Source organism: Ornithorhynchus anatinus, chromosome 4 (assembly GCF_004115215.2).
Source record: "Ornithorhynchus anatinus isolate Pmale09 chromosome 4, mOrnAna1.pri.v4, whole genome shotgun sequence".
Lineage (NCBI taxonomy): Eukaryota > Metazoa > Chordata > Mammalia > Monotremata > Ornithorhynchidae > Ornithorhynchus > Ornithorhynchus anatinus.
In genome coordinates, this window is record NC_041731.1 from 5,464,304 (window position 1) to 5,490,844 (window position 26,541).

General features: G+C 41.2%; 1 protein-coding gene across 9 annotated transcripts in view; it reads right to left on the reverse strand.

Annotated features, from left to right (window-relative positions):
• The window catches only part of ASAP1 (ArfGAP with SH3 domain, ankyrin repeat and PH domain 1), a 200,101-nt gene that overhangs the window by 66,655 nt on the left and 106,905 nt on the right, over positions 1-26,541 (reverse strand). For all 9 annotated transcript variants that reach the window (XM_029062436.2, XM_029062440.2, XM_029062435.2 and 6 more), the window contains 2 exons: positions 24,693-24,765; positions 4,875-5,020 (listed from right to left, as the gene is read on the reverse strand). In XM_029062436.2, the coding sequence (XP_028918269.1) occupies positions 4,875-5,020; positions 24,693-24,765 (219 nt within the window). The remainder of the gene's footprint in view (positions 1-4,874; positions 5,021-24,692; positions 24,766-26,541) is intronic.

Here is a 26,541-nt window from a genome sequence, read left to right on the forward strand (position 1 = left end):
CTCCTCATATGGGGCTTGCTATCTAAGTAGGAGTGAGAAAATATGCAATTTTTTGTGGCCTCCTAAGTCATCCCTGGGGCACTGAAGCAGTAGTAACTGCATTGCCTTTATCAATTAGACTGTAAGCCTGTCATTGGGCAGGGATTGTCTCTATCTGTTGCCGAAATGTACAATCCAAGCGCTTAGTATAGTGCTCTGCACATACCTGGCACTCAATAAATACTATTGAATGAATGAGAACAGTTATTAAAGTCCTGATGTGCAGGATGACAAGAAAATGCAAACGCAAACCTAAAATAACTACATTAGGATTTAGGGAAAAAACAACCACCTGTGCACACAGTAACATTTCTAAGGACCTCTTTTTCATTTTAGAGGACATTTACCAGCTCTCCAGTGTCATGATCACCCTCTAATTGTTTATCTTCATGGATGACATTTGTAATTTGTTAAGTTCAAACTTAAAGGGCACGGCACAGTAAGTGATATCAAATTATATTTTCCCTGCTTTAATTGAACATCTTAATCACATATTTTCCTGTATGTTATGCATTAAATGAGTTCTCCTTGGTGAACAGTTTAATAGTCCACTGCAAATCAACCACCGAAGCAGTAGTGAAAATCTAATGACCCTTTTCCTTCTGAAGCTCAATACTGCAATCATCTGAGTCCCACCATGACTGACCCCAGTGGGAGAGAGAGAGTCTCTGGGGACCCACACAGACTCCACACATTTGTCCAATCAATACTGTTGACTGAGCACCTACAAAGTGCACAGAACTGAACTTAGTACTTGGGAGATCCCAGGCCTCGAGGAGCTTAAAATCTAGTGGGGAGTCATACACTAAAGTAATTTTAAAATAGGAGGAATAAGTAAAAGAAATATATGTGAGTATTCAGATAATAGTCTTTACAAAAGTATTGAACATAGTTGTTGGTAAATAAGTGCAAAGGTGGCACAGAACTGCTGAAATGGCAGATGTGGGGACAGAGACAATAATTTATTATGAAGTGCCGTCGAGTCATTTCTGATTCACAACGACTCCATGGATATACTTTCTCCAGAACATCCTGCCCTCTGCCATAATCCGCAACCTTTCTAATGGTTCTTTCATAATTTACTACCAGTGATAAATTAGATTATTCTCCTGGGTGTATTCATGCTGTGTGAGTGCCCTGCAAAAATGGAGACTTGAACCACACAGGACTGCAGAATTATAAAACAATGGCCTATTCCTGCTCAGAGACTGTACCCTTCTGAATCACCAACCCAGTAGCCCACGGGTCTTGGAAAATAAGCAGCAGCACGGACTAGTGGAAAGAGCATGGGCCTGGGAGTCAGAAGGATCCAGGGGTCAGAAGGACCACATGTCTGCTGTGTGATCTTGGGCAAATCACTTGCCTCTTCTGTGCCTCAGTTACCTCAATTGAAAATGGGTGAGGTGGTGATTTAAAGTGTGAGCCCCGTGTGAGACACGGACTGTTTCCAACCTGATTAACTTGTATCTACCCCAGGGCTTAGAACAGTGCTTGGCACATAGTAAGCACTTACCTAGTAGTATAACAATAATAATAATTACTATTATTATTATAAGAATTTTATCCATTGACTCATCACTTTCCGTGTCACAAAAGACTAGGCATTCACCAATCACAAGCAGTAGCATCATATTTGAAAGTGACAGTCAGCCAGATGCACACACCCACACGCATGGGCCATTCAGGCAGGCTTTTAGATGGTCGGGTCCCTGTCCAGGACAAAGTCGGTATTGGACATCTTTATATTCAGTACTTTTATATTCACTTCCCAGTCTTCCCCTCTGCCTTAGCTCCTGTCGCTGAATTCCAGGGCTCGAAAAAGGTGCTTGTGTTTACAGGGACCTGGACAAAGTCAGTGGCTATGGAGCAATGGGCAGGAGGAGGGTGGGGACATGAAGGAGAGACTTTGGTCAGGGGTCCACCCAGTGACGTGATCAACGATTTTAGGGGCTTTGAGCACTTTGGCGAAGAACCTTTTCATGCTAGTCCTCATGACTTCCTTAATTACATAACCTCAGTTACATCATGGGATCAGCAAAGGGCCAACCTGAAACCTCAGCAAAGTGTCACCCAGAATCCTTTAGTTCTACGTGGCCATCTCCAGCCATACAAATTTAATAGTGAACAAATGAAGGAGAAGGATACCAGTTTACTTTTGAGAAGCAGTGTGGTCTAGTGGATAGAGCCCAGGCCTGGAAGTTAGAAGGAGCTAGGTTCTAATCCCAGCTCTGTCACTTGTCTGCTGTGTAACCTTGGGCAAATCACTTCACTTCTCTGTGCCTCAGCTACCTCATCTATAAAATGTGAGACAGGGTCTATTTCCAACCCAATTTATTGTACCCACCCCAGCTCTTAGTATAGTGCCTGGCACATAGAAAGCTCTTAACAAATTTCACAATTGTTACCTACCCCAGCACATAGAACAGTGCCCAGCACATAGTAAGCACTTAACAAATACCAGAAAAAAAAATACTCTTGTCTGTTTTGCTCTTGCCTTTTAAATAAGGGACACATTCTCTTTTCTAAGACAATAACCCCAATTTGATTTTTTAAACTCTTATTAACAATAGTAATAATAATAATAGCGGTATTTGCTAAGCTCTTACTATATGTCAAGCACTGTACTAACCGCTGGGGTAGATAGAAGATAACATGTTGGACACAATCCCTGTCCCACATAGGACTCCCAGTCTCAATCCCCATTTCACAGATGAGGTAACTGAGGCACAGAGGAAGGGAAGTGACTTGCCCAAGGTCACACATCAGACAAGTGGCAGAGCCAGGATTAGAACCAAGGTCCTTCTGACTCCTGGGCCCATAATCTTATTCTTTGGTATACCGGGGAAACAATCTCAAAGAAAAATAATCTTAAAAGAATATCCAAATCACGATACCGCATGATCACAGAGGGCAAACAGGAAACAGTTTGCAGATGGAGAAATCTTTGCTCGTTTTGGCATCTCTGCAGCAATAACCTCCCTCTAACAGCAAAAAAAAGTCTCTGGGGCATTGTGCAAGCTGTGAAAGCTTTCCAAACACGCAGTAGAGCGAAGCTACCAGATGCACTAAAAGCCTTGCAAGGCACTTGGATGAGGTCACTTCCTCCAATTGTAAATGAAGTTTTCATTATTTAATCTCATGCTGCTGAAGCCCCTGGGAGAGGTGACACTGAAATGATTTTCCTTGATGATTTCTTCCTTTAACTCTTTAACATATATTGATTCCAACCCTGCCCTTCTTGACTCTCTTCTCCTCAATTTGTGATGATGGAAGTGAAATTAATACAGTTTAGCTCAATTCCCTGTTTCTAAATAGGTTCCGACATGGAAAGCATTAACAGCAGAAAAGGGGGTAGCTCGGGAACCAGTAGTAAATGATACACCTTCTTTGTCTTTTAGAATTCAGAAAGAATAGTTGTTTAAAAACTAACTCTCAGCTGATAGCAGAGCTAACTTTTTAAGACAGATGGAAAAATACCTAAGTTATCAAGATGACAAACTTTCATTTTCGTTTTAAGGGAGTTTTAGTATTTTAAAATTCTCCACATGATCTAGAGCAGGGGTGGGCAAAAAGCCAACTGAGGACTAAATCCTTCTAGATCCCAGCCAGCAGCTGGACTGGGGGAGAGGGAAAGGGGCACCCATGATCCATCACTTTAGGATCCTTAATATCAGAGACAGAGCCTGAGAGCTTCCTTAACATAGAAAGCATATTAACATCCCTAATATTTGTTGAGCAATTACTTGGTACATGGAACACTTTGCTAGCCAACTGTAAATGGATAAATGGCATACAAAGTGAGGCAGATTTTGGTGACAAAGAGTTTACAATCTAAACACAGAAGAATAATGAATTTTAAAATATTAAAACTCCCCCTTAACCCCCTCCATCCCAGGTCAGAAGCAGCCTCTCTCGAACTGACAGGACACCATTTGCTGGAAGAATACTTTACCAGCTTTTCATTCATTCAATAGTATTTATTGAGCGCTTACTGTGTGCAGAGCACTGTACTAAGCGCTTGGAATGAATAAGTCAGCAACAGATAGAGACAGTTCCTGCCATTTGACAGGCTTACGGTCTAATTGGGGGAGACAGACAGACAAGAACAATGGCAATAAATAGAGTCAAGGGGAAGAACATCTCGTAAAAACAATGGCAACTAAATAGAATCAAGGCGATGTACATTTTATTAACAAAATAAATAGGGTAATGAAAATATATTTAGCTTTGAGAATCATTCATTCAATTGTATTTACTGAGCACTTACTGTGTCCAAAGCACTGTACTAAGCACTTGGAAAATACAATTTGGGCAACAGATAGAGACAGTCGCTACCCAACAAGGGGCTTACAGTCTAGAAGGGGGAGAATCAATCTGTCAGTGGTATTTAATGAGTATTTACTTTGTGCTACCACTGTACTATATGCTTTAGCAAGTACAATACAGTTGATAGACCCAATTCCTCCCTTCCAAGAATTTGGAGGTCAACAGAGAACCCCTGAAGTGGCTGAGATGGTTTGTAACTAAGGACTTTTTACCGGGAGGGGGGTGAGATGCAGATTCTGAAGACTCCCAACCATAAAAGTCATTCAGTGATTTGTTTGTTGTCTGTTGTTGTAATCCTGTTACCTGTCTTTATTGGCCTAGTAGAGACAGCACAAGGCTGGGAGTCAGAAGGACTGGGTTCCTAATGGTTGAAAGGCCCATACAATTATACTCCAAAAAGGAAACACCTACACAGATTACAATTTTATGGGTTATATGCATAAATATATAAACATATACATAAGGCCTTTCACAAATTACTTTTTTTTTCATTTTCAAAATGAACTTACCAAATTTTTCAGCAGGGTTGAAAGTTCCTTAGTAAGTGTGGAGAACTTTACAAAAGCAGTGCCAAGATCTGGGTTGTCCCGACTTAAAAAGTTACTTCCAAATTTATCCAGAACTTGTGCATAATTTTCTTCATTTTGTACATGATCTAAAAAAAAAGTAATATTGTTACTTTCTGTGTTGAAACAGCAAAGATTAGAAATGAACATGTTCTCAAAAAATACCAAGGTAAAATTGCCAGAATATTGTCTCACTCATTTGCCCATTTTAAAAAATCTATGATTGGCCCAATCGTAATATATACGAATTAAATTCTGATGCAATCATTCCCCCCAAATTTGAAACTAGAATTAGGACTAGCTTCCAAAAAAGAACTTAAATTACTTTCAGGTAATTACTTCCCACCTAATTCTTTTCCACTCAAATATTAAAAGAAAAGCAAAGAAATCACTTTTTAACCGATGGGGAAATTCAGTTAGAGAAAGTTTCTATCATTTTCTAGACAAATTACCTCTGGATTTCTCTTTTGGTCAAGTCAAGGAAGCGGGTATTTTTAAGTTAATTTTTGAAGAAAGACAAATCAATATAGTGACCCCCAGACACATACTTCACTTGTGTACATATGTACATGCTTATAATTCTATTTATTAATATGTGTACATATATAATTCTATTTATTTATAATGATGTTATTGATGCCTGTTTACTTGTTTTGATGTCTGTCTCCCTGCTTCTAATAATAATAATAATAATAATGCTGGCATTTGTTAAGCGCTTACTATGTGCCGAGCACTGTTCTAAGCGCTGGGGTAGACACAGGGGAATCAGGTTGTCCCACGTGGGGCTCACAGTCTTAATCCCCATTTTACAGATGAGGTAACTGAGGCACCGAGAAGTTAAGTGACTTGCCCAAAGTCACACAGCTGACAAGTGGCTGAGCCGGGATTCAAACCCATGACCTCTGACTCCAAAGCCCGTGCTCTTTCCACTGAGCCATGCTGCTTCTCTGTGAGCCTTCTAGACTGTGAGCCTGTTGTGGGCAGCGACTGTCTCTATTTGTTGCTGAACTGTACTTCCCAAATGCTTAGTACAGTGATCTGCACACAGTAAGTGCTCAATAAATACGACTGAATGAATCATCTTTCTCACTAAAAACTATGTATCATTTACTCCAAATAAGTGATTAGAAATTTACATTTCCCCTCAAAAGAGGTCTATTGAATGAGTGGACTTTCTGAGGGAGAAATTGAAGACTGCTCCACTTTTCTTACAAGATTTCTGCTGAGAGAAACGAAAATAATAATTGAGAAATCTGGTCATAAAATCCTGACATATAAGAAAAGACGGGGGAGGTGGCACTGAAGGGTTCCTGCTAAAGAAAGAATAAAGTATACAAACTAAAATACACAGCCTACACATAACACAATAAAATACATAATACAAAATACACATAATATTGAAGGAGATTCTGTAATTTTCTAGACAGATGTTTAAACTGTATTTTTAGTTTAGTAGGGCTTTTTTCATTAATAATAATAATAATAATAATAATGGCTTTTGTTAAGTGCTTACTATGTGCCAAGCACTGTTTTAAAAGCTGGTGGGGCGGGGGAAGAATACAAGCTAATTAGGTTGTCCTACAAGGGGCTCACAGTCTTAATCCCCATTTTACAGATGAGGTAATTGAGCACAGAGAGTCAAATGATTTGCCCAAAGTGGAAGGCAAATAAATTTAGGAATAATTTCTCTCACTGAAATTTTGGTGGGTTCCATTATTCTAGTCAGGGTAGGATTGGGGGGGGGGGGGGGGGAGGAGAGGCGGGAAGGCAAAAGGGTGGGACAGAGGCCCTGCCATTCCCCACTTGGAGAGAGCAGGGCTCAGACCAGCCGCCCCGGAACTGCACAGGGTATGAGCGGGGAGCGTGGTCTATGTAACTCCGGACGGCCTGAGGGAAATCCCAATGATAGATACGCTCCAAATCAAAAAGTTTCTCAAAGAAAAGCTATTCGCACTAACTGTAACCATTAATTAGAGAAATTTTACAGCCTTAACCTTTAAAAACTACTTTAAGCCATTTATGCAACAATTTTGTAGACTAGCCCTCACTCAAGTTGGTTATTTTTTTTTCAATAGTATTTATTGAGCGCTTACTATGTGCAGAGCACTGTACTAAGCGCTTGGAATGAACAAGTCGGCAACAGATAGAGACAGTCCCTGCCGTTTGATGGGCTTACAGTCTAATCGGGGGAGACGGACAGACAAGAACAATGGCAATAGAGAGAACTGCCAGGGTCCCAGTGGTTGAAGTCTTTTCCAGAAGCAAGTCAATCGTATCTATTGAGCGATTACTATGTGCAGAGCACTGTACTAAGCGCTTGGGAGGCTACAATATAACACACATTCCCTGCTCACAATGAAATTTAGAGGGAGATAGTGGAGTTAATGAAGAGTGCCTTTTAGACAGAATGTCTACGTGAATTGCAATGCCACCATCTCACTAAGAATTTGTGTTTAGTTCTTTTGAAGAGCAGGGAATGTGTGTAAAAATGAATGACAAATTGGAGATTAGAAATTCATAATAATTTGTCTGAAAAGTGGAGTGTTGGTTGGGTGGACTTTCTGGGAATAAACTGAAGACACTGCACAATTTTCAAAGGGACGATTTATTCAGGAGTCTTATGGTAAGAATGTGAAATCTATAAGGGAGCAATGAAAAGGTTCCGCAAATATGGGAGTAAAATTCTTAGAGAAGGATTTAACTACCTGACTAAAATTCCTTTACTAGGATGAAGAAAATTCCATTAACTTCTAGGCTAAACATTTTAAAAAAGATTAGGTTTAGCTAGGTAGGGCTGTATTTTTTCCACCATTTCCAAGGTGAAAGAGAAATAAGATTGAACATTTTTTACACTGAAATTTCCCTACACAATATTTAGGAAAGAATGTTGAAAAACTTTCAACAGCCTTAAAAAGTCAAAGAAAATTGAGATGATTAAATGTTTCCACAGATATTTCCTAAAACTAAAGATCAGTGTGTGCTTCGTAAAAAATTTTCAGTATGATCAAGTCATAGATTATATATCTATGATTCTATTTATTTTGATGGTATTGATGCCTACTTGTTTTGTTGTCTGTCTCCCCCGTTTAGACTGTGAGCCCATTGTTGGACAGGGATGGTCTCTATCTATTGCTGAACTGTACATTCCAAGAGCTTAGTAGAGTGTTCTGCACATAGTAAGTGCTCAATAAATACAACTGAATGAATGAATATTAAACATCAAAAATAGCAAGAGCTAGGAAGAAATTACAACTGATGATAACGAAAGAAATCTTTGATAGTGTTTTAAAAATATCTATATTGCTTAGATTTAATTAAAGGAGTATTAACATGATTAAAATGTTATTTAGGATTCTGTACTCCAGGGGAAGGAATATTTATAAGCTTATAACTTAATAATAATGTTGGTATTTGTTAAGCGCTTACTATATGCCGTGCACTGTTCTAAGCGCTGGGGTAGATACAGGGTAATCAGGTTGTCCCACGTGAGGCTCACAGTCTTAATCCCCATTTTACAGATAAGGTAACTGAGGCACCAAGAAGTTAGGTGGCTTGCCCAAAGTCACACAGCTGACAGGTGGCGGAGCCAGGATTTGAACCCATGACCTCTGACTTCCAGAGTAATAGCATTTGTGCAATAATTTCGTAAATGAAAATGTCCTATTTTTTTTTTCTATTCCTATCACTGTGTGGTGATGGGAGGGGTGGCGGTGGGGCGAGAATTACGGCTGGCAATGGCACAAGCGCGGGAGAGAAGCAGCTCGAGAATATTACTTTAGCAGGCCTGAGTTAGATTACACTTACAGACAAGTTGGAAGACAAAACAGCCTTCCAAAAACTAGCCCAAAATCTCTAGCCAATATCAAAGCTGAATTTTACTGGGTTTGTCTTTCCAAACTTCCAATTTTACCGTAAGCCATTATGTGACCGACTTTCTCCTCTCAGAACAGCGTCATTCTTTCCTCTGCCCTTCACAGAGCCCCAGGATCGGCCAGTTTCAAATGGAATTTCCTCATAGAATATCCCCTTGACCCATGTTAGGTGGAAAGGACTCCTAGGGTTCCAGTGATTTAAGAGTTCAGTCTTGGAAAGCATTCTTAAAAAGATAAATGGGATTAGCACAGAAAATGCGACTAAAACAGTAGCACCTTAAGTGTCAAAACCCATTTCAAAGCCAAAATATTCTTAGAAATTCCAGAGGTTATCTGACAGGAATCCAGACATAGACTTGGAGTCTTGAGGACAGCAACACTTAGCCAAGGGCAGGGTTAGGAGGGCCGGTGGTGAGATGTTGGATTCACCAAAGGTAGGAGAAGGAAGGCATAATTTTGGAGTAGGGTGACATGAAGTGCAGTGGGGGTAATTGTCAGAATTTGACCTAATCACATTCAGTGATGAACCTCATCACTAACATGTCACAGATGGAAACTTAGTGCAGTGTGATGGTATCTTATCTCCTCAGAGTTTCATTTCCTTTGTGCATACACTGTAGTAATCGTATGCCCGTGCGTACACTGTAGTAATTGTATGCCCGAAGAAAAACATGTCCGTCAGGATGGCAAAAAAATGCACTTGATATTAATTGGGTAAATTTAACACAATGCTCAACTTCAAATGATTACTTTTTATAAGGATAGTATCAAAAATGATTTCCCCCCACAACAGAACTGCACTGACCATTCAAAAATTCCCAAAGGCTTGGATTTTTCAAGGGAAAGAAACTGTCAGAATGAAGAAAGCAATGAAGATAAGATGGTTATAGATCAAGATGCAGACAACTGGGCAAGAGATGGATAAAGACAAAGTCTTTTAGGGCCCAAACTGATCATCTGCCACTTGTCAGCTCTGTGACTGTGGGCAAGTCACTTAACTTCTCTGTGCCTCAGTTACCTCATCTGTAAAATGGGGATTAAGACTGTGAGCCCCACGTGGGACATCCTGATTCCCGTGTCTATCCCAGCGCTTAGAACAGGGCTCGGCACATAGTAAGCGCTTAACAAATACCAACATTATTATTAATCCCTGAGAGGCTAGGGAGAACTTCACCTTAGGTCTCTATGGCCATAAGTTTTGGAGAGACAGAATTGCATATTCTGACAAAGGAGGGATTCCTAAGGTCTCCTAAAAATTCCAATACAGCCACCTAAAAAAATCACCTCTGACTTTGGTGACCTAGGCACTGGAGAGAAAACCTTAAGAAAGCTAAAACTGCACAGATTAAAGGAGAATATCAAGTGGTAAAAAGAGGAGCCTGGTAAAAACCCCCTCCAATTTTCATGTCCCTTCTACTGGAGGGAGAGATTGGCTTCATGCCAAATATCTTGATTCTTTCTCTCAGGTCTTCAAGGTCTGTGTACTCTTTAGAGCAGAGAGAATATTCAACACAGAAAAGATCACCTTCATGACAACTACCTAATACAATCCTCTCCTTCAGGTCTTTATGGTTTTTGATAACATAAAGAGTGCAGATAATATTTAAGAAGAAAAGGGGAGATTGGTTTCATGCCAGGTATCCTGTTTAGCTCTTCAGGTCTTTCCAGATCATGTACCCCTTGGGACGGTGAGAATATTTAAGGACGAAAAAGATACTGGCTTTGTGCTAAATAGCCATTTGGAGTCTCCTTTAAGTCTTCTCGGTTTGTGCTTCGGATTGGAGAGAATATTTAGAGTAAAAGGGGAGACTGGCATCACACCATATATCCCATTTAATTCTTAAGGTTTTCACGGCCTGTGTTCCTCTTAGAGTATAGTGAATGTTTTTGGGAGAAAAGTACAGACTGGCTTCACGCCAATATATTGCTTAATTCTTTCAGTTCTTCATGGCCTGGGTGTCCCCTAGAGCAGAGAGCACAGCTAAGAGAGAAAATAAGATTGGCTTCAGGACAAATATCTGGTTTAATTATCTCTTTCAGGTCTTCATGGCCTGTGTACTTCCTGAAAAAGAGAGAACAGGTGAGGGGATAAAGAGAGAGAACGGTCTTACATCAAGTATCTTGTTTAATTTTCCCATTTGAGGCCCTCAGGTCTTCATGACCTCTGTAACCCTTTTGAGTGGAGAAAATATTTATGGAAAAAAATGAGATTGGCTTCATGAATATTATCTTGTTTAATCCTCTTCTTCAGGTCTTCGTGGCCTGTGTTCTCCTTAGAGGGAAGAGAGTACTTAAAGGGAAGAAAAGGGTATATAGGCTTCATGCCAGACATAGTTTAAATCTCTCCTTCAGGTCTTCATGGCCTATGTTCTCTTCAGAGGGAAGAGAGTACTAAAAAAAAACAGGTATATTGGCTTCATATTCAAATATTCAGTTTAATTCTCTCCTTCAGGTCTTCATGGCCTGTGTTGTCTATAGAGGAAAGAGAGTATTTAAATAAAAGGGTATATTGGCTTTATGCCAGATACCCAATTTAATTCTCTCCTCAGGTCTTCATGGTCTTTGTTCTCCTTAGAGGGAAGAGAGTGCTTAAAGAAAACGGTATATCAGCTTCATGCCAAATATCCTGTTTAATTCTCTCTTTCAGATATTCATGGCCTGTGTTCTCCTTAGAGAGAAGAGACTGAACAGAAGAGAAAAAAGGGTATATTGGCTTCATGCCAAATATAGTTTAATTCTCTCCTTTGGTCTTCATGGCCTGTGTTCTACATAGTGGAGAGAGACTTTAAATAAAAGGGAATATTGGCTTCATGCCAGATACCCAGTTTAATTCTCTCCTTCGGATCTACATTGATCTGTGTTTTCTACAGAGGGAAGAGAGTACTTAAAGAAAAGGGTATATTGGTTTCATGTTCATATAACCAGATTAATTCTGTCCTTCAGGTCTTCATGGTCAATGTTTTCCTTAGAGAGAAGAATGTGTTTAAGGAAAAGGGTATATTGGCTTCATGCCAGATACCCAATTTCATTCTCTCCTCAGGTCTTCATGGCCTGTATTCCCCTTTAGAGGGAAGAGAGCATATAAAGAAAAGAGTATGTTGGCTTCATGCCAAATACATAGTTTAATTCTCTCCTTCAGGTCTTCATGGTCTGTGTTCTCTAGAGAGGGAAGAGAGTATTTAAATAAAACGGTATATCAGCTTCATGCCAAATAGCCTGTTTAATTCTCTCTTTCAGGTCTTCATGGCCTGTGTTTTCCTTAGAGAGAAGGGACTATTTAAAGGAAAGGATACATTGGCTTAATGCCACATATCCAATTTAATTCTCACCTCAGGTCTTCATGGCCTATGTTCTCTTTAGAGAGAAGAGACTGAACAGAGGAAAAAAAGGGTATATTAGCTTCACGCCAAACAACCTGTTTAATTCTCTCTTTCAGGTCTTCATGGCCTGTGTTCTCTATAGAGGGTCGAGAGTGTTTAAAGAAAAGGGTATATTGGCTTCAAGCCATATATCCAATTTAATTCTCTCTTTCAGGTCTTTATAGCCTGTGTTCTTTAGAGTGCATAGAATATTTCAGGAGGAAAACTTCTCGCCAAATAACTCATCTAATTTTCTCTTTCAGGTCTTCATGGCCATATTTCCCTTAGGTAGGAGTGCATTTAAAGAAAAGGAAGTATTGGTTTTATGTCTAATACCCTATTTAATTCTCTCCTTCAGATCTTCATGGTCTGTGTGCCCCTTAGAGTACAGAGAATCTTTAAAGAAAAGGAGATTGGCTTCATACCAGTTATACTGTTTAGTTCTCTCCTTCAGGTCTTTATGACCTGTGTTCTCCTCAGTGGGAACAGAGTACTTAGAGGAAAGAGTCTAGCGGCATCAAGCCAAATATTCACTTTAATTCTCTCTTTCACGTCTTCATGGCCTGTGTTCTCTACAAGGGAAAGAGAGTATTTAAGGAAAGGGAATATTGGCTTCATGCCAGATATCCAGTTACAATCTCTCTTCATAATCTGTGTTCTCCTTATAGGGAAGAGAGTATTTATGGGAGAAAACAAGATTGGCTTCATGCCAAATATCTGGTTAAATTCTCTCTTTCATGTCTTCACAAATGTGTTTTCCTTAAAATTATTTAAAGGAAAGGACATATTGACTTCATGCCAAATATCCAGTTTAATTCTCTTCTTCAGGTCTTCAGGACCAAGTTTTTGGTAGAGGAGTATATTTAAAGAAAAGGAGATATTGGCTTCATGCCAAATATCTGGTTTAATTCTCTCAGTCTTCATGGCCATGCTTTGTTTAGACAGCAATGTATTTAAAGAAAGGAATATATATATATTTTTTGCCAAATACCCTGTTTATTCTCTCCTTCCGGTCTTCGCGGCCTGTGCTCCCCTTACAGGGCAGAGAATTGTCAAAGAAGAAAGGAGATTGGGTTCATGCTAAATTATATTGCTTAATTCTCTCCTTCAGGTCTTCATAGCCTGTATTCTCCCTACAGGGAAGAGAGTATTTGAAAAAAGGGTATATTGGCTTCATGCCAGATAGCCAGTTTAATTCTCTCCTTCAGGTTTTCATGACCTGTGGTCCCTTTAAAATGTGGAGAATATTTAAGGGAGAAAACAAGATTGGCTTCATGCCAAATATCTGGTTAAATTCTTTCATGTCTTTACAGATGTGTTTTCCTAAAATTATTTAAAGAAAAGGACATATTGGCTTTATGCCAAATATCCTGTTTAATTTTCTCATTCAGGTCTTCATGGCTTGTGTTCCCTTCTGGAGTGCAGATCATATTTGAGAAAGAAAACAAGATTGGCTTCATGCCAAATATCCAGTTTAAATCTCTCCTTCAGGTCTTCAAGGCCATGGTTTCAGTAGAGGGATATATTTACAGAAAAGGAGATACTGGCTTCATGTCAAATATCTGGTTTAATTCTCTCAGGTCTTCTTGGCTATGTTTTGTTTAGACAGTGGTGTATTTACAGAAAATAATATATTGCCTTTATGCCAAATACCCTGTGTCCATTCTCTCCTTCAGATCTTCCCAACCCATATTCTCTTCATTTAAATATAAGGAGAGATTGGCTTCATGCCAATTATTTAATTTTCTCCTTCAGGTCTTTACAGCCTGTGCACCTCTTGGAGGAGAGAGAATATGGGAGAAAACAGGTTTGGCTTCATGCCAAATATCTGGTATAATTCTCTCTTTTAGATCTTCTGGTCTGTGTTTCCCTTAGAGAGGAGAAAGTAAAGAAAAGGAGATAGTTGCTTCATGCCAAATATGTACTTTAATTCCCTCTTTCAGGTCTACATTGCCTGTATTTGCCCTAGAGAGAAGTGGGTATTTACAGGAAAAAAAAGAAGAGATTGGCCTTATGCCAGTTGTATTGTTTAATTTTCTCCTTTGGGTCTTCACGGCCAGTGTTCCCCTTTGAGGGATGAGAGCATTTGAAGAAAAGGAGATGACGACTTCATGCTATATATCTCGTTTAATTCTTTCCATCAGGTCTTTAAAGCCTGTGGATACTTCAGAGTGCAGAGACTATTTAAAGAAAAGGAGAGAATGGCTTCATGCCAGTTATGTTGCTTAATTTTCTCCTTCAGGTCTCCATGGCCTGTATACCCCTTAGAGGGAAGAGGGACTACTAGATTGGCTTCATGCCAAATGTCTGGTTTAATTCTCTCCTGCAGGTCTTCATGGCCTGTGGACTTCTTAGACAGGAGAGAGAATATTTCAGAGAGAAAACGAGATTGGCTTTATGCCAAATATTCTATTCAGTTCTTCATGTCCTTATGGCCTGGGTCTTCAAAAGAGTAAAGAGAATACTTAATGGGAAAAGGAGAGATTGGCTTCAGGCCCCAAATCCTATTTTAATCCAGATCTTCCGGGCCTATGTATCCATTAAAGTGCAGACTATATTTGTGAGTAAAAGGGAGATATTGGCTTCATGTTAAAATTCCAAAATTTAATCCTCCTCAACCTTGCATAAGAGGCCAAGGCAATAATGTATCTAGTGGCTTCCTGCTCGTTCCCCCAGTAATCGAAGAGTTTCCACCTTTATCCTCTCTCCCATTCTGCTCGGTCCCCTCAGCGTGGACAACGACAACAAGTGCTCTGGCCCCTGGACCACCCGAAGTAAGTTAAGCATGGGAGGAGTCCTGGAGTGGGGTATGGTTTGGGGTTTTTTAGGATTATATTTCACTGGCTTCAGCTGCTCCCTGAAAACACAGCAGTGTTTGAATAGTTTGCATTGTATTGTATGGTTTGAAAAAGAATCACAAAATATTACATGTGCTAAAATCTATGCGAAAAATGTAGTTTGCCCATTCAACACAGTACATTTAGCTTTCCACCTGTGAAAGCACACAGCAAAGGTTTCCTTTTTCACATTACCAGTATATATCTATTTTTCCTGTTATTTACTATCTCTTTGCGACACATACATAACCCAGAACCCCCACCCCTGAGGATTAGAGAAAGCCCAGATCTAAACTCTTACCCCTCTTGCTCTATAGCCCTGTGAAGGTCGTATTTTATGAGGTTAAAATGATTAGTATAAAATATGAATGTTAATTTGGTCAATTCTCCCTGCCATGAGTCTAGTGACTCAGTAGACTTCCAGCCCCCTCTGGCACCATGTTGTCTCTTAAAGACTCAAGATCTTGTTTCTTCTGTAAACGCAACAATCTTAAGAAGGTACCAAGTGAGTGGGGAAAAAGGCAAAGGAGAAAGAAACAAGTAAGCTAGAAGTGGATCTAATTGTGTGTTGGGCTTGGAGAAATCATTTTCTTTGGAGATTATGTGGTGGTAGATGTGATGAAAGAAAAAGAGTTACTGTAAAAAGTTATAATTCTTTTCAGTTTGACTTTTTGCTCAGACTTTTCCTTGGGGGTGTGCAGCTGTAGTGAAATATAGGCCCATCTATGGGACCCGGCTCCTATAGTCGATGCAAAAAGAAATTACTCCAGTGCCTATTTAGGACATGGAACTAAGAATATGGGTGGCTTATAACTCTTGAAGATTCCAAATGTTACAGCTCTTTGTGTTTCCACATAGCAGAGACTTTAACATATTTTCTGTCCCCCCGCAGTACCAGCATTGATCAAGAGAGCCTCTTGCTCATTTATGCAATGTTCACCTGTTGAAGAAAACAATGATGAAATGCCGGCAGTGGTTCTGGTAGGAAAAAAAAACCCCATGGACCCAGCTACCAAATATGAAACTGTCCTGGATCCCAGTCACCACCTCTGGACTTCACAGGTCAAGATACTGGAGATATTGGAGAAACAGCGTGGCTCAGTGGAAAGAGCACGGGCTTTGGAGTCAGGAGTCAGGGCTCATGAGTTCGAATCCCAGCTCTGCCACTTGTCGGCTGTGTGACTGTGGCAAGTCGCTTAACTTCTCTGTGCCTCAGTTCATCTGTAAAATGGGGATTAAGACTGTGAGCCCCACGTGGGACAACCTGATTCCCCTGTCTACCCCAGCGCTTAGAACAGTGCTCGGCACATAGTAAGCGCTTAACAAATACCAACATTATTATTATACTGGAGAAGTAAAATAGAATATTTTAAATAGTAAAAAGAGGACCTTGCTTCACACCAACTTCTTTAAACCTCTGCAGCCTCCCTAGTAATATTCCCACTCTGGGTCTTCAAGGCCTGTTCTGGAAGGAGGGAGTAGCTTCATGCTAAATCTTCTGCCCCATTCTGGCCTTCATGGCTGGGAAAGAGAAAAGATTTGCAGAGGCCAAGGGGAGATTAGCCCTAAAGCAAAAAATTTCAGAACCCGGTTGTGCCACTCTCTAAGAGCTCCACCCCAATTCTTTATGGCCTGATTTCTGGGAAAAAAATTAGCATTATATGAAATCTCTACGAAAATTCTTCAGAGCCTCTGGTTAGTATCCTGGGGTCTCTATGGCCAGGCTTCTGGAGAGGGGACAGCTTTGTAAATGTGACCCTTTCTGATCCATTACTGATAAGATCAGTAAATTTCAAAGTGAAAATTTGAAAGAATTCTATGGCACCATATCAAGATTTCTTCTTACAAATTAAATTAAAACACAGTCCAGAGATAAATTCTTTCCCTTTTCTCAAATGTTTTCGCAAAAACAAACCAAATTTTAATACACCCAATCCATGTTCAATGGAATATCAGTTAACTAAGGTAGTTAATATAGAAGTAGTTAATCTAAACCAATAAAAAGCTTCTGCAGTAGTCAGCTCAGTTCTTATGTAGAGTGAAAGCAGGAAACAGAAAACTCAATAAAATAGATTAAAAATAATAATTAAGAGCCTGAGTGACACATAAAACATAAGACTCAATTCCACTGGATGTGGATTTTTTTTTTTAAGGGTAAGAAAAACATTCTAGTCTCTGAATTTGGAAGATAAAAGATGGGAAGGTTTTTATCTTTGCCTGCTTTTGGGTGGTTATTATGTAGAGGGCTTGTAGAGAGCAAGCTCAATAGGACATTTTCGGCCCACTGACTTTCCCCAGGGGAAAAGACAACCCAGTTTGCTAGAAACTATAGCTCCGAATTGTTTTACTTATGAATGTCTCTTCTTGGACGATATCTCTTTTTAACTTGGTGAATTTAGTACTTGGTCCTAATAGCATTGCTTGCTGGGGGGATTTCGTGAGACAGGCGGATGTTGGCACCCTGGACTCGATCTTCCCCTGCCAGGGGAGCAAGCTCCAGTCCCCAGTGTGGAGGAGCACAAACAGTCTCCCGAGAGGCTGACTGAGGAGCAGGCCGAGGCTGTTGGCAGCACCTGAGCAAGAGATACCAGGGGGGCGGCAAGGATATCCTTCCATGCACGGTGGTTTCCGGTTTCTCTTTGGGGTGGTCCCTGGGCCTAGAGGATGGTTGGGGCTGAGGAGGTGTTGGAACATTTGCCCCTGTTGGAGCATGAGCTTTTCCCACTTCCAAATCTTCAAGGAGGACTTTGTTTTCCTTCAGCAGGAGCGAATCGTTCTTCAGGAAGAATGAAGTGAAGACGCAGGGTGATCAAAGGAGGATCCTGGCTAGTGAAGGAGTGCTGTGACAGTGTCTGCTAGTGTGGCCCAGTAGCTGTCCCTGCAGCCCCACACTGCAGGGGGGAAGCAGGGGCAGCTCAGGGAGAGGGCGGGCAATGGGTGGGAGGAAGTGGGATTGAAGGTCTGAAGTCACTGTAGCACTGCCACTAGCTGTCCCCTGTTCCTCAGTGGGAGCACCACTGCAGAGGGCAAAAAGTGGCAGTGTAGGGGAGGGAGGGTTAGGGAAGAGGGGATTGCTCCAGGGTTTTTAGTTCTCTCTCCTTTCTCCATTCCCTTCCTGCCCCTAGATCTAGAAAACCCATTGGTCAGAAAAGCTCCTCCATGTTCCTGGATTACATGATAGTCCAACTTCCACTGGAATTCACCGCCAGCCTGCCCGCAGCCAACATGGCACAGTCTCACCCCCTCACGTGGGACATCCCCATCCCCTCGCCCCATGGCACCCAAGTCGAGAGCCTCAGCTCCCTGCCCCTGCTTTGTCCTTCACAACAGCTCCCGCTTTGCTATGCCCAGGGAGCTTTGTGTCTAATAACCACTGTGAATGATTACTAAAGAGTTTTAACCCCTATCTCAAATCTGGAACTTTACTCTTGATGGATTGGATTTTGGCTCTTAAAATGGGTAGAGTTTGTAGAAGGCAGTAGGATGGTGAGACAGAGATATTTTCAAGGCAGATTTTCCAGGCGGCTGAATGTCTCCAAGAAATCCTAAATAGCTTGAGAACATCGGGGGTGTTCTAAGACAGGGCTGGTTGCAAGCACTGCAGAGCATCTAGGTCTGACCCCTAATTCAGGTACAAGTGTTGTGACATGGAATATTTGAAAGGTTAGGTAGCCTCCTCAGTGGCACCAGAAACAACCTACCAACTGTGTGAAATTTTTCTACTTTGGCACCCAGGTACCCCTTTCCCTCAGTGATTGCTGTGTTTGTCTTGCCCCCATTCCCTGGACACCCAAATGTAGTGATAATTTCATTTACTGTAATTACTCATACTTCCCAAACTAACGTACCTGTTTCATTTCCATGGATGGATTCCTGGAGATCCCTCCAGCCCTCCCCAGCCTGCAAGATTTGGCAATCAGCCAATCACATTCCAGTCAGGAGGATCCTCTCACCCCAGCTAGTCTCCACCCTCAATTAACCTTTTCCAAAGAGCAAAACTAGCCGCTTACCAGGGTAGGGTAACCAATGTTGTATTGGGATTCTGCTGGCATATATCACCAAACCTCCCCACAAAACTAAAGCAAGAGGTCTGATAGCAGCAGCCTGCCCCCCAACACTTTGGGCGAACACATTCTACCCTGTATCTCCCAAGGATCTAGGGTGATACCCCAGAAAGAGGAGTAATCTATTTTACTGAGCAATTACCATGTGCACAGCCCTCTACTAAGTGCTTGGGAAAGCTCTTCAGAAGCACAGTCACACTCCTTACCCATAAGGGCCTGTGAATTTTAGAGCTGCCTCAGTCCTATATTTTAACTTTACTCCACTGCAAGCTTCCTAGAATAATTGCTCAGACTCCCACATCATCAAAGCAAATTAAAAACCTTTTAGGCTGCATACACCTGATCCTCTCTCTAAACTGGGAGAAAGAAATGGCTGCTTCCCTGGGTAATGGCCACCTTGGAGAAGAACTGCAAAACACCTGTCCTCTAGCTATTGGCCTTTATTTTTATTGTTGCACTGTTAAATGCCCTCTTTGTAATTTATTTCTAGGAGTCTGTCCTCACCCACCTACTCTGTGAGTCTCTTGTGAGCCAGGGACTGACTGTATCATCTTACCAATGTTCAGCACACAGTAATTGCTTAATACTGTTCCCTCTTTGGGGGTTTAGGACACTCATCTGCTAGTTCTAACAGAAAGTGTGGCTAAATCAGTCTGGGCCTAACATCAATTTGGGGAGACAGTCACAACCGCTCCTATTCAGTAATACTCATAGTAATAGTGATTAGTCAATCAATCAATAGTATTTACTGTGCTAAGAGCACTCTACTATGTGCTGGGAAAAAAGGGCATGTTTGAAATTTAAACAAGGTCCCTGCCCCACCTCCCCCAAGGCTCAATTTAAAACTAAAGAGGGAGAAGAGGGTTGATGACCAACACACAAGGAACTATGATGTAATTCAAAAAAAAAACCCCACATAAAAGGTATCAATGATAAATAACAAGAAAAATAGGGTCCTGTTTAAGCCGAGTCTGAATCCCTACTTAATTAAAACCCTTCTTAAAAACACTCAGTCACACTCTGTCAGACATCACTCTTTCAGTAACCTCTCTTGCTCTTTCAATTGCATTGGTGAATTAGAAGTGTCCCCAATTTGAGCTACATCTTCTTTCAGTCCACAAGAGACACTGGTCATCCCACTGATATTTTCCTGTATCTCCACAAATGGAGGGTACTTAGAGATAAAAAGCTTCCAACCACTAAAATAAATTTTTAAAAAGCAGGGAATGTGGACTGGACACTTAAAACTGTGAAGGGCCAGTCGGACACTTCTCCTGCATATAACAATACACACGCCTGCTGTGCTGCTCTGTGGTCTGAAGATACACTGCAATTCCGAGAGCAAGGGGGCAACAGTATTTTTTCCACAGCCAGACCAGGATATTGCACGTAATGGAGAGCAGAGAGCTGGCATGAGAGTTGCCACAACCTCACCTAGTAGGAAGAGCATAGGACTGGGTGTCAGGAAACCCAAGTTTCCATCCCAGCTCTCTTACTGGCCCTTTGTGTGATCTTGGGCAGGTTTCTTAACCTCTCGGGGCTCCAGTGTCCTCAGTCAATCACATTTATTGTGTTCTTACTAAGTGCAGAACACTGTACTAAGTGCTTGGGAAAGTACAATACAATAGAATTAGCAGACAAATTCCCTGCTCGATATAATGGGAATAAAATAGACTGTGAACCTCATACTGAGGCAGAGACTGTGTCCAACCGATAATCTTGGTTCTATCTCTGTGTTTAGGATACAGTAATCACTTAATACCCTATTATTATTCTTTAAAGCAGTATCCCTGGGATTTTGTGGCAGATCCTTAGTGCTCCAAATGTGAATGAAAAGCTTGGGCTTTCCCCTTGCCTTACTCAAGTTCACAAATGCTTGCAATTCTGAAGACATTCTCTCCTCCAAACCCTTTAAGTCTGGGATTGCTGGGTTGGAAGGGTGATTACACATAAGCAAGAGACTGTTCAAAATGAAATGCCATCTCATCTAGCTCCTCCCTCCCTTCCCATGACACTCCATTTCCCTAGGCCTCAATTTTCTCATTTGCAAAATAGACAAAGCCACCCACCCATCCTAATCTGCTGATGAAGAGCAGCACATAGAATGGTCTTGGCAAACCCAAAACTGGACCACTAAGCCACCCGTGATAGACATAATGACTCATGTGGCTGTAACTCTGCCTGCACTAAAAAAGTTTTGGAATGAAATCCTCATTTCCTCAGTGTGAGGCTCTGGTATTTCCCTTGACGTTTTCAGCTGCAACTTCTATCTCCCAGCTTTACCAGGGACACAATGGTTCTGGCCATTTGTTCAGTTTTCAGCTTCCTCTGGGCATTCAGCAGCTTTCTATCTGCATGAAAGGATCTTGGTTCCCTGCTTATTTTTAGCAGTTGCTCCATGGTTTTTGTCTCCTGTACTGTCTGAGCTTTCTACATTATCTGCATAATTTAGGGATTCTCATTGGGTTCCCTCTCGACTTCTAGATCCCCAAATGGAATATTTTTATGCATGAAAAAGGACTCCTCCCATCCACAAATATTATGGTTTTATTAAAAATCCATAAATTGAATCATAATGCACTGCCAAATCCCTAGGATACAAACAATTCTGCTGCTTGTTGTTGTTGCAATCCAAGGTCATGGGTTCTAATCCCAGATCCGCCTCGTCTGCTGTGGGACCTTGGGCAACTCCCTTCACTGCTCTGGGCCTCATTTCCTTCATCTGTAAAATGGGGATTGAGATTGTGAACCCCATGGGGGACAGGGACTGTATCCAATCCTAATTGCCTGTATCCACCCCAGCGCTTCATACAGTACCTGGCACATAGTAAGCGCTTAACAAATACCACAATTATTATTATTATTATTCATCACGGTTTTCACCGGTCTACCTCCAACCTAGATTAATGTGGAACAGGCACTGTAATAAGCATCTGGATGCTTATTATCTGCCCTAGAACTTAGCATAGTGTTCAACACAAAGTGCTGAATCAATACCATAGCTAGTGACCTAGCTGAGAGGATTTTTTTTTTTTATGAGGCACCCTAATTTATTCCTGGAGTAGTGCAAAAACACAGGGTGAGGGAAAGAGAACATGGTTTTTTTCCCATCTCCAAACAAAACTAAGAAATAGTTCATGACAATCTAAGTCTTTTGGAAATAAGCTCCTTTTAATCATATGCTTATAATCAAAGGACATACCACTGTCATTTTTCTTGCACACACTAAGATTCAAAGATTTAAGGAGCCCAAATTTGCAGTCATGTGATGTTAAGGATCTGCAAGTGATACCATGTGTTATTAATAAGGACAAATCTGTTCCAATGGCATATGCTTCTAATCTTTTAATCAAACAAATATCTTGGCATGAGCATTGAGGAAGCCACCATATAATAATAAAGTACATATTTTGGTTTGACAGGCCCCGGAGGCTTTGGATCAAGAAGGGCCTCAGGCGACTCCTTTCTGCTGCAGAAACTGGGTATGTGTGCTAGACGGCAGCTAACCAGGCTAACCAGGTCAATGAGTCCTTGACAAATCACAGGCCCTCCCGCATCCTTGGAGAGATCGGTCTTTGATTTCAGGGGACGGTGTGTCGGTGACTCCTTTCAGGGTGAGCCTACACATCCTTAGCACACAATCTTGAGTGTGAAGGACGAGAGCTGCTGGTGTAGGAGGAAAAGAACAGTTTATTTCAAATCCATTCCCCTTTTATACTACAGTCACACATCCCTGGCAAGAACCTAAAAACAGCCTTTTGTAAGAGCAAATTTGGAAAGAACGGGAAACAACAGATTTTTTTTCAACAGATTGAGACTATAAGGAAACAGAGAAGACCCAACTCTTCTTGCTTATTAAGTTCAGAATTTCAGACAGACTAAAACTCTATTTCTGGAGCAGATGGGTGAAAAAGAGGGTTTAAAAAAAAAAAAGCCTGCCACGTGCAAGAGGAAATACTTTCAGGTTTCATGCAGCTTAACTGATTTCATGTTCCCCTGGAGTTATGTGGGTCATTTAATGGATATTCAAGATCTTAGGAATCGCTGCAATCCAGTCAACAATAACAACTGTGGCATCTGTTAAGCATTTACTATTTGCCAAACACTGTGCAAAGTGCTGGGATAGATAAAATATAAGCAGATGGAACACAGTCACTGACCTACCTGGGGCTCACAGTCTCAAGGGAAGAGAGAACACATATTTCAACCCCATTTTACAGATGAGAGACCTGAGGCACAGAAAAGTTAGGAGACTTGGCCAAGGTTACATAGCAAGCAAGCGGTGGAGCTGGGATTTGAACTCAGGCCTAAAGCAGCAGCAGCTTGGCCTAGTGAATACAGCACAGAGCTGGGAATCAGAAGGACCTAGGTTCTCATCTGGGCTCCGCCACTTGTTTGCTGTGGGACCCTGGGCAAGTCACTTAATTTCTCTGCACCTCAGTTTCCTCCTCTGCAAAACGGGGATTAAATGCCTGTTCTCCCCTCGCCACCTTAAACTGTGAGCCTCATAAGGGGATAGCATAAGTGTCTGATGTGTTTATATTATATACCGAATTTTAGACAACCTAGCATTTTGCACAGTGTTTGATATAATAACCACTTAAATACCACAATTTTTATTATTTTTGCCCTGGCCATTACAATGGCTCCCCTCTGCCTCACTGTGTTTCATGGACAGGAAACAGTATAATCCCTGGAACCACAATTCCAACACAAATGGGAAACTTGCCTGTTTTTCAGACATCCTACTGCCTTCTACAGGAGGACCCACAAGAGGTGTCAGTCGTGCACACTCAGGCAAAACCCCCTCAAAGTTAAACATACAAATGTACTCAGTTCTGCTTAAACCCATGATATCATTTCACGATCTGGAGAGAACATATGCAAAATCCTTTTGAAATCACATCTCCTCCAGGAAGCCTTCCCCGATTGGCTTCTAAACTCTTCACCTCATTTCCAACTGACGCTTCAGCACTTCTGAGCCAACTACTCCCTTGTGTATTCACATCCACTCGTAGCCTGACTACACTTCTCTGTTTATTACTTAAGCCATCATCTACATATTCACTTTTCCTTCCTTCTGTCTATACACTATTTCAATGTCTACCCTTCCGGCTAGACTGTAAAACCACTCTAGGTAGGGACTGTTTCTACTAACTCACCAAAGTACTAATACAGTTCTCTGCCCACAGAAGGTGCTCAATAAATATCAGTGATTGGAAAAATTAGGGAACTTCCCCCCCTGCTCCCCGGCCCCGCCACCACAACACCACCAGTCTGTTTTGGTAGAACACAATTTGCAAGCGCGAACATCCCACTGAAGGTACAAATTAAAAAATAAATCAAACCAACAGGCTGTGTCAGGTAACAGAGCTAGTTAAGCCCGTCAAAGGGCAGGGACTGTATCTGTTACCGATTTGTACATTCCAAGCGCTTAGTACAGTGCTCTGCACATAGTAAGCACTCAATAAATACTACTGAATGAATAGAAAGCAGAGAATATAACTGAATTTGCTTGACCCATTTACTTTTCCACTTGTCTCAACACACTGAAAATCCCTCCAATCACAGAGCACAGCTGTAAGAATCATTGAAAAATTCACGTCCTAAGTTTAAAAGAAAAACTTACCTTGACCAGAATTATATATTGCTTTCACAGATTTCTTCACTTTCTGCAGGGCAGTTCTGTCTTGGTCCAATGCCTAGAAGAAATCACAAAAAGGGCACCATTAACAAAGTAAAATGAGGAAGACATGCACTCTCTTTGCTGAGCATCTTTGTGAGAATTAACTGAAATGTTTATAAAGACTGAACTAGTTCAGACGCTGGAAGGGTAATGGATGTGTTTGATTTATCCTAGGGGTCATATCTGTCAGTCCTTTATGACCAGGAAGAGTCCATGTGAAAACCTTTGGGAGTTGGGGGGTGGAAGCAGTGAGGGTCCACAGGATTCAAGGGACTGTATTAAGCCAGGATGGATTTTCTTGCGAATTGCTAATTTAGAAAACCGCTTGACCCTGCTCAATCAACTTCTACCTTATCTCTCTCAACTCCTACTATAACCCAGGCCCCACACTTCGTTCCTCTATCGCAACCTACTTGCTGTACCCCAATCTTGTCTATCTTGCCACTGACTCTTTGCTCACACCCTCTCACCTGTCTGGAAGTCAACCCCCACCACCCCTCCCCCGCACCCTTCATATATGGTAAGGTCAACATTCTACCATCTTCAAAGCCTTACTAAAAATTACATTATTTTATTTATTTAATGGCATTGTTAAGCACTATGTGCCAGACGCAGTACTAAGTGTTGGGGTGGATACAAGCTAATCAGTTTGGAAACAGTCCAAGTCCTGCATAGTCACAACGCCTTTTTACAGATGAAGAAACTGAGTCACTGAGAAGTTACTTGCCCAAGGTCACACAGCAGACAAGTGGCAGAGCCATAGTGTACATAAGTGTTGAAAATGGGTATTAAAAAGTTCCCAAGATCTAGAGGAGCTGAAGGGTTTTATAGGCTACAAACCTACTTCCTATTTCCATAGCTTGATATTTGGCTCATAAGCAAACACTAGAAGTTAATAAGGTGGTGTCCATTTCATGACATTGGAGGTAAAACTGCATTTTATGAAACCAGTTCCCACCCCCTAAATGCCAACTACCAAAATGCCAACTGAGGTCTAAATAAAGATGTTCCAATCTTCACTTTTGGCAGATGCATGTGGACAGGTAAGTACTAGCTTCCTAGCTGACAGAAACAACACCATCACGTTAACAACCAGCTGCACAAGTCCCATTCCGAAATCTTATTTAGCCCATTAAAACAGACCATAAAAGATGACTTGAATTCCTAGGTATTCTTTGCAAGTTCTACTCCATTAAATTTTATGAGTAATCGTAAGCCAAAGAGAAAACTACATCTTTAAATTCCACAGTGGGGATTCACAGAATGTAAAAGATATGCCAGAAGCATGGGAGAAGTGTTGTTCTTTTTTACCTTTAACAAGGCGGGGAATGCATTTGAGGCCATTTGGCTCTGACACTGGCTCTCTGTACCTTTAAGTAGGCCACTTGATATGTGTTGGGGATAGCGTATCTGGCTAGCTCCTAAGTCTGAATGAAGATTAATCAACATGTATACCAAGAGCTTTCTAGTAGGAAATGATGATGTAAATACTCACTGCAGTATAGCAACCAAGCTGATAAACTATTTAGCAGTTAAGAGTCGCCAACAAAGAACTAGTCTATCCCCTATAAATTATATAAAGTTGTCCTTTGTATTTGAAGAGGACACCACTGATGGTGAAATTCCGCACGCTGCTGAAAAGCAGTCTAGTCTTTTGGAAAGAGCAGAGGCCAGGGAGTCAGAGGACCTGTGTTCTAATCCTGGCTCCGCCAACTTCCTGCTGTATGACCCTGGGAAAATCACTTCACTTCTCTGGGGTTCAGTTTCCTCGTCTGTAAAACGGGCCTTCAAT